Source organism: Bubalus kerabau, chromosome 3, assembly GCF_029407905.1.
Source record: "Bubalus kerabau isolate K-KA32 ecotype Philippines breed swamp buffalo chromosome 3, PCC_UOA_SB_1v2, whole genome shotgun sequence".
Classification (NCBI taxonomy): Eukaryota; Metazoa; Chordata; class Mammalia; order Artiodactyla; family Bovidae; genus Bubalus; species Bubalus kerabau.
In genome coordinates this window covers 12,876,356-12,885,192 of record NC_073626.1, presented here as the reverse complement: position 1 = coordinate 12,885,192, position 8,837 = coordinate 12,876,356, and the positions used below count along the sequence as shown (strand labels likewise).

The 8,837-nt window shown below is 50.8% G+C and overlaps 1 protein-coding gene across 14 annotated transcripts in view; it reads left to right on the top strand.

The window, feature by feature from the left end:
* Nucleotides 1-7,343: 7,343 nt before the first annotated feature.
* Nucleotides 7,344-8,837, top strand: part of KIF13A (kinesin family member 13A) — a 200,194-nt gene continuing 198,700 nt past the window's right edge. For all 14 annotated transcript variants that reach the window (XR_008711373.1, XR_008711372.1, XM_055570727.1 and 11 more), the window contains exons 1-2: nucleotides 7,344-7,574; nucleotides 7,868-7,958. Coding sequence is in view for 12 of the 14 variants with exons in the window: in XM_055570727.1 (XP_055426702.1) it covers nucleotides 7,520-7,574; nucleotides 7,868-7,958 (146 nt within the window). In the remaining 2 variants the exon portion in view is untranslated. The remainder of the gene's footprint in view (nucleotides 7,575-7,867; nucleotides 7,959-8,837) is intronic.

Sequence of the window (8,837 nt, the reverse complement as noted above, 5' to 3'; positions counted from 1 at the left end):
GCCCACTAGGCTCTTCTGTCCATGGAATTCTCCAAGCAAGAATACTGGGTTGCCATTCCCTTCTCCAGGGGATCTTCCCGATCCAGGGATTGAACCCGGGTCTCCTGCATTGCCAGCAGATTCTTTACTGTCTGAGCCACCAAGGAAGCCCAATTTAATTCAATTCTGACAGCATCCGCCTGGAAGTAGCATCAGATCCCACAGGTTAAGGGCTCTGTCCCTCAAGACTGTTCTCCCTTCCCACTTCAGACATCAATAGCAAGTCCAGGTCATCCTATACATTCCCATGACCCTCTCCTCTGTTCAGTAATTTGCTAAAGCAGCTCGCAGAACTCACGAAAAAAGCTTACTTACTAGATCACTGGTTGATCGTAAAAGGAAAGAACTCTGGAACAGCCAGATGAAAGAGACACAAGGGCAAGGCGTGTGGGAAGTGGCATGGACCTTCCGTGTTCTCCAGAGAGAGCAACCCTCCCAGCACCTCCACATGCTCACCAGCCTAGAAGATTCCCAACCACCATCATTTTTTTTTTTAATGGAGGCTTCCTTGTATATGACTCATTTGAAAAGACTCTGATGCTGGGAAAGATTGAAGGTGGGAGGAGAAGGGGATGACAGAAGATGAGATGGTTGGATGGCATCACCGACTCAATGGACAGGAGTTTGAGTAAACTCTGGGAGTTGGTGTGGACAGAGAGGCCTGGGCATGCTGCAGTCCATGGGGTTGCAAAGAGTCAGACATGACTGAGCAACTGAACTGAACTGAACTCCTTGTATATAGATGGTTGATTCAATCACTGACCATTGGTGTTTGATTCAACCTCCCTGCCTCTGAGATAGAGGTAGACAGGGTAGGTGAGCTTTTAATTTCCAGCCTTGTAATCACATGGTTGGTTTCCCTGGCAACCAGCCCTCATCCTGTGGTTATCTTTCCAAAAATCACCTCATTTCCCATTTAGTGCTCTGGAGCTATTTCAGGAATGAAGGATTAAAACCAAATATTATAATGAAAGATGTGCCTATGCTCTAATCACTTAGTTAATTACAAGAGTTATAGGAATTGTGAGCCAGGACCCATGATGAACCCAAAAATATATATTTCTTTAAAAAACATTTTGCACCTTTGATAGAAAATGACAACACAAAAGATGCACTAGAATGGCCACACTTTTATTTTGATGGCTGTAATTTTTCCTATCAGTTTCTCTTGGGAAGCAATTTGTCACCAGGTGTAAATACATTCCTATCTGGTTCTCAGCATTCTGGGAATCGTTCCTGGCTTTAATAATCCAAAATGCAGAAGGTGCATGAATGGAGATGCCTCTTGGTCCAGTGGGAATTGAGAAATGATATGCATAACTTCTGAGCAAAATCTTGAGCCATTGTGTGGTCTGCCATCTTTTTCTTTCCTTCTGCCACAAAACTGACATTGTCCCAGGTGGAGGCTGTTTCATTGGCCTGGGACTTGAAAATGACAGGAGCAGAGCCACAACCAAGCTTTGGGGGACAAGTCACCTGAGTTGGGCATAAAGCCTTGTTTACATAAGCCACTGAGATTCAAAGGTTGTGGGGTTACCACGGCATGACTTAGCCTAGGCTGATGGACACCATTGTTAAAGTAGATTTATGGAAAGCCTCTTATTTAAGTATTTGCCTATGCCATCATTACTCTTTGATCCTCTGTAGACTTAAGCCATTAGCAGTTTTGACATCAGCCTGGCAGCCCCCTTCTGGCTGAAGTAGCTTGAAATCAGATGATTCCGGAGTCCTTGGGATGTTTGTGATCAGGTGTCTGTCAGGTTCTTCAGATCCCAGGGCATTTCTGGTTTCTAAAGTAAAGCCCTACTAACAAGCTCTTCCTAACAAAGAGCATATGTGTAAAGTACATAGACTGGGAAGATGGGGGTGTGTCTAGAGGACGCAGTAACTGTATTCATTGGTTATGCTGGACTTTGGGGATTGTTGAGATGCTTGAAAAGAAAGTCTGGGCCAGGCTATGCTATTAGCAAAGCCCCGCCAAAGCCTGTGCATAGCTCAGACCCACAACCAGGATCTTCTCAGTCTAGACTAGCTCTCTGATGAAACTTTAATTCTGTATGCCAGTCTCGTGACTGCAGAAATCCCAGTGGTTACCCATCTAAGAAGGATGCTGCCTTGCTGTTCCCTGAGCTGCTTTTTCCTTAGACCGACTCCAGAGTGTGACAGTCTGTCTGGTCCCAGAACTCCCCTTGCTGCCACTAGAGAAAAGCACACCCATTCTTTTATCAGCTTTTTTTTTTTTTTTTGCTGCTTACTTCAATTAAACAAAGATAAGAATAAACAACAGCAAAATCAACAAAGCCTTATGCAACAGAAGAGTCCAGATTTTTTTGAATAAACCCATCCAGTTAAAATCCCTGGTCTACAGCCTCTGACACCTTCTTAGATGGACAACCACTGGGATTTCCGCTTGCCAAATGTCTGAGGTTGGAGTTCCCATAAGCGCCCCTCACACCCTTTGGGAACTTCTAAGAGCCCTGGGAATGGCCCCCACCTCATCCCCTCATAGCAAACTGGCCTGAAGAGCCCATTGTGGCAGGACAACAGGCTCCTTTGTGGCCTTGAGTGGGCAGTGTGCACGTTTGAGGTGTTGCCACTTGTACATGTCAGAGCTGGAATCGGAACCCTGGCTGCATGACCCCAGGGAGAATGCCTTCACTGCCTTCCCCATGCTGCCTTTCATTCTTCATCAAGTTTATCATCTGTGTCTTTCCTCCATATACTCCCCTTCTCTGGACGCAGGTCAATGCCAACAATATTTTGCGTCACTTATCAACATTCTCCAAGAGGACAAAATACCATTGCTACTGTTCCATGAGCATCTTCTGTCTTCTCAGGCCCGTTGCACTTTTCCCCAGGTTAATTCTATTCTCTGTGTAGATTTTAGGAGTGGGAATAGAGCTCAGCTTAACAGAGCCTAGAAGAAGAACCTAGAAGGGTTTTAGAAACCTGGAAACCCAAACAGTTATCACTTCCCTAAATGTCCTGCCCAACGGCTTCTTTTGCGGTTGGGCCTCCCTGTGATCATGAAGAATAGTCTCTCCACAGCCCTCAGGTTGACTACAGGGAGGTGCCAGCTTCTACTTACAATGCTGGGGTGAAATTGACACAGATATGATATGAACTCCTTTTATCCTCATAACGACCCTATGTAGTAGGGACTTTTTCCATCATCAATTACCATCATCCAAATTTTTTCTCCATGAATGCATCTAATTTTTATAAGTAAACACTGGGTTTTATGGGCTTCCCTGGTGGCACTGTGGAAAAGAATCCACCTGCAATGCAGGAGATGTGGAGACATGGCTCGGGAAGATCCCCTGGAGAAGGAAATGGCAACCCATTCCAGAAACCTTGCCCAGAAAATGCCATGGAAAGAGGAGCTTGGCAGGCTACAGTCCATGGGATCGCAAAAGAGTTGGACACAACTAAGAGACTAAACAACCACAACATCATCCAAATAAGGAAATTGAGGCCCAGATTTTCTTGCTCAGAAAAGGAAGTTTCAGGATTCAAACCAGACAATTTGATTCCAAGAGTCGTACTCTCAGTCACAACTCTCTGAACCCCAAGCCTAGATTTCCAGGGGGGAAGAAACTGATAGATTGTTGCAGGAATGGTCCTTGAGGTCCACTGAATTTTACCAGGAATGTGGGGTTATACAGTACAAACGTGGTAGCTGAGGTCCAGAAGTCAAGGGGTGATGGAGGGAGAGGGAACAGCTGTTCTCAGAAAAAGTGAACATTGTATGCCGGGCATTTACTCAAAAAGGTGTTTAGTACATCTTGCGGGAGAGGAGTTCATAGTTCTTACTTACTCATGAACCAGTTGAAAATTCCTTGTGGGGAGTTCAAAATTTGTTCCAGGCTACATGTGAGACAAGATTCAAATACAGTTTGTCTCATTCCTCTAAGCCTTATCTTTCTTTTTTTGTTTTTTTTTTGGCTGCATGGAGTGGCATGTGGGATCAAACCCATGCCCCCTGCTTTGGGACTGAGAAGTCTTAACCATTAGACCACCAGGGAAGTCCCCTCACTTTGTTATAACCTAGTTTCAGAGAAGGATGCCCACTACAGTTGAGAGAATGCAATATGTGGCAAACTGCATTTTCCAAAAAGGGCTACAACAAATGTCTCCCACATCACACGATCTTGAAAGATTAACTCTGACATTTCCCCCACTGAGATAAGGGGACTGTAGTTCTCTCCTGGGATTGGGGAGGGCTTGTGAGACTACAGGAGTGGCTCTACAGAACTTCTAAGGTAAGGTCATAAAAGCTGGAAGAGCTTACACTGTGACTCTTAAAATGCTCACACTTCGAACCTAGCCACCATGCTGTGAGGAAGCGCAAGCCGCCCATGCAGAAAGACCATATGGAGAAAGCTTGAAAGTACCTAGAGAAAGCGGAATGCCTGTCCTGCTCCAGCTGCTCCAACTCCCACGTTCCAGCCCCAGCTACCACCTGACTGCCATCTCTGCAATCTCATGATTGAACCAGATGAGCCCTTCTCAAATGGTTTTAAGCTGCTAATCTACCAGAAGGATGTGTTATATAACCACAGTAACTAGAACAGCATATTCTTTTTTTAAAAAATGTTTTTATTTATTTATTTGGCTGTGTCAGCTCTTGGTTGTGGCATGTAGGATCTTCTATCTTTATTGCAACATGTGGGATCTTTAGTCGTGGCCTGCAAACTCTTAGTTTTGGCATGTGGGCTCTAGTTCCCTGACCTAGGATGGAACCCGGGCCTTCTGCGTTGGGAGCATGGAGTCTTAGCCGTTGGACCACCAGGGAAGTCCCTAGTATAGCATATTCTGAAGAACAGAGGTCTTCAGAAGAGCATGAGAGCCATTTTCAAGTGTCTGAAGGGCTGTTGGTGTAGAAGAGGAGTTTAATTTGCAGTGGGGGAAGCTCCAGGAGGCAGCAATGAAATCAACAGTTGCAATTTACAAGGAGGCAAATTTGATTCTTCATGGTGGTTTAGTTGCTCAGTTGAGTTCGACTCTTGCAACTCTGTGCACTGTAGCCTGCCAGGCTCCTCTGTCCATGGGATTCTCCAGGCAAGAATACTGGAGTGGATTGCCATTTCCTTCTCCAGAGGACCTTCCTGACCCAGGAATCGAACCCTGGTCCCCTGCGTTGCAGGCAGATTCTTTACCAACTGAGCTAGGAGGGAAGCCCTTCGCTATCAGTAGAATGTTAGAGTCACCCATGAGAGAGCACTCTGCCAGCAAACAAACTCAAGCAGAGGGATGACCATTTGGGAGGAGGGTTGTAGGGACAGCTAAGTCATGGCCAACTCTTTTGTGACCCCATGCAGTACAGTGCACTAGGCTCCACTGTCCATGGAATTTTCCAGGCAAGAATACTGGAGTGGGTTGCCATTCCCTTCTCCAGGGGATCTTTCCAACCCAAGGATTGAAACTGCATTGCAGGTGGACTCCTTGTGGATGGAGCCACCAGGGAAGCCCAATCTCACATGAGTTAGGGTTAAAACTGTTTTGAAGAAGAAACATTTGGTAAACTCTTCTCAGAGGAGGTGAGGGACTTTCAAGTTGGAGAGGGTTGGGAAAGATGGAAAAACAGAAGGACTACTTGGCAAAAACAAACAAACAAAACCCCAACCAATCAACCAACCGAAAAAACAAGAGCAAACTATTTAACCAGCAATAGCAAATTAACCATGCCCCTCTCACCTTAAGACCGCTTATCTATTTATGGTGTGTTATGGGCCAGCATGGGCTTCCCTGGTGGCTCAGAGGATAAAGAATCTGCCACCAATGCAAGAGACCCAAGTTCAATTGCTGGGTGGGCAAGATCCCCTGGAAGAAGGCATGGCAACCCACTCCAGTATTCTTGCCTGGAGAATCCCATGGATAGTGGAGCCTGGTGGGTGGGCTACAGTCCATGGGTACACAAAGAGACATGACTGAGCGACACACACACTCACACGTGCACCAGCATCCTCCCAGACCCTCAATTCTCACATCCCAGTGCTGCTGAGTTATTTCACTCTTATCTCCATAGTAAGTCCTGCTTCCTGCATCTTTACCACCGCTGGCTTTGCTCTAGCCATCATCACGTCTTATCTTGATAGTCTTAGAGTCGGTCCCCGGCTCCAAACCCAAAGTCTCCATTCAGTTTCCCCTGGCCTTTAGAATAAAGTTTAAATTTCTTAGGTATTCCAGGCTTTCATGATATGACAGAGGATAGGGGGTCGGGTGGGGAGAGAGTCAAGCCCCTACTTGGCACCTGTTGGAGACAGAACTGAACATCTCAGGGCATCTGCCAACAGTCTAGCGTCACACCTGACTCGGTGCTATTTTTCCCGCCACAGAGTGTGCGTCTGCAGTACCGGATGCATGACTTTATTCACGTTTTCGTGTGAATACTTGGCACACGGTTGGCCCCCAAGACAACTTCGAATGATCTTATGAAAGACTGAATTTCTACATTTAAGCGAGCTGCAAAGATTTCCCCTGATCTCAACTCGGGATTATAGACTCTGTGTTCGCTTCAACAGGCCTACGCGGCACCTAGAAGTGCACGCCCAAGAAGCACTTGTTGAACCGCACGGAATAAATCAGATCCCCCCTAGTTCCGCCCTGGCAGCGAGGTCGGTCTTTGGCAAGCGCCACCAAAATCCATGGTTCTTAAATTCTTATGTAACAGTTAATGACCCTCCCAGCCCACACTGGACATCTCTCCCGTCGGAGAAGCGCAAGGGCCGGGAAGGAAGCGAGAGCAGTCTTTGCAAGCACGCTCATTTGGTGGCGGAGGCACGGATTGACTTCCAGCCTCGGTTCACTATCGGAAAACGCCGCTGCGCGCTGGGCGCGGTGCAGTGAGAGGGGGGCAGAGGGGGCGGCCGGCCGGCCGGTGGAGGCGCATTTCACCCGGTGGGTAAGGCCTGCCCACCCGGCACGCCCAGGGGCTCCCAGGGGCTGCGGTGACAGCGGCCCCAGAAGGTGACTCGAGTTCAAGGCGGTGCCCGTGGGGCCCCCGCCGGCGCCGGGCCCCGGGGGAAAAGCGAGCGCCCCGCTCCGGATCGCAGCGCCCCTCTCCCCCGCCCAGTCCCGCGCGCCGCCCGCCGGCCCCCGCTCCCTCCTCGGGTGCCGGCCGGCCGGGCCTCCGGGCGCCGCGAGCCGGGGAAGATGGCGGCGCGGCCCGGCCCGGGGCGGCCGCGAGGGGCGGCGGCGCTGCGCGCTCGGCTGGGCCGGCGCGGCTAGAGCGGCGCCTGGGCCCGGCGGCGCGGCCTCCTCCCCGCCCGCCGCCGCCGCCGCCGCCGCCGCGCCCCGCCCCGCGCGCCCGCCCGCGCGCCCGCCCCTCCCCGGGCCCGGCCGTGCCCCGCGTCGCGCTCCCCCGGGATGGCCCGCGCGCCTCGGCGCTGCCTCGCGGAGCTCACGGCGGAGCGGCGGCGGCCGCGCTCGGGGGGCGCGCGTGAAGGGGCCGCCTGGGTGCCGAGCGGGCGCCGCCAACATGTCGGATACCAAGGTAAAAGTTGCCGTCCGGGTCCGGCCCCTGAACCGACGAGGTGAGCAAGCTTTCCTCTCCTTTGCGCTTTGCGATCGGGGCTGAAGGCGGGGGGTGGGGGGCAACTTTGGAAAATTGCGGGGCCGCGGGGCTGGGGGCGGCGGGAGCGGGGAGGCGAGCCGGGGCCGGGGTCTCTCCGGGGAGGAGGCGGCGCCCGCCGCGGCCGCGGGACCCGGTGCGCCGGCTCCCGGCTCGGGCCGCCTCCCGGGGGAGAGCCCCGCGCGGGCGCGCAGAGGCGGGCTGCGGGCGCGGATACTCGGCTCTGCAACGCTGTTCCTCCCCTTTTGCTTTCAGAACTGGAACTCAACACCAAGTGCGTGGTGGAGATGGAAGGGAATCAAACGGTCCTGCACCCTCCTCCTTCTAACACCAAACAGGGAGAAAGGTAAAAGCGGGTGCCGAGGGTGGACGGGTGCAGCCCCGTCGCCTCCTGCAAGTTTGAGCCAGGAAAATGGGAGTGCTCTTTCCTATTGTTAGGAGGACGGCTTCAAGTTTGTCGCACGCTCCTGTCTAAAGCTGTTGCAAGTCCAAGTTCCTCTCTCTCCTCCCTCTGCCCCCCTCCTCCTTGTCCCCTCCCATCTAGAGGCAGGACACCCCGGGCCAGAGCCGGGACCAGTCCTGTGTCCCCGGCCTGCGGCGAGACACCCCGAGAGGGCCGGCTGAGACCCTCAAGATGATGGTCCCATGGCCACATTTTACAGATGAGAAAACTGAGGCCTGAGGCGAGGAATGACCACCCAAGGCCGGCACCGTGGAACCCGGTGCCCCTGGTTCTTTCCACCGCTGCACTGTTGGCTTTATTTGGCAGACTTGTTAAGGAACTTTGTGTAAAAGAGGGAGTGGGAGGGACCCCCGCCCCTGCAGTAAAGCAAAACAATTTTGTACGATGCAGGCTTAGGCCTGGACCATTTAAGATCTATTATTTTGTTGGTGCTAGGTTGAGATAATGCCTGAATGTAATGCGCGAATTTTGATTTTCAGGAAAACAAAAGTAGTGCCCTGGAGCTGTGTAGACACTGGGGGGATGTTTAAGAGGGGCTGCATTTACTAGATGGCAACATATTTGCATTTGAAAAGTGGTAACTGTTGGATCCTTATTAATTCTGCTCTATTCCACGGAACAGTATGGGAAAATGCCCTAAAATAATTTGAATATTTGGCATTTTTCTGGTAAGCCCCTGAGAAGAAAACGGTTGGAATTCATTCAGTATAGCAGTGCAGTAGCTTGGAAAAATAGGAAAGAGAAACCAGGGAGATTTGAAAA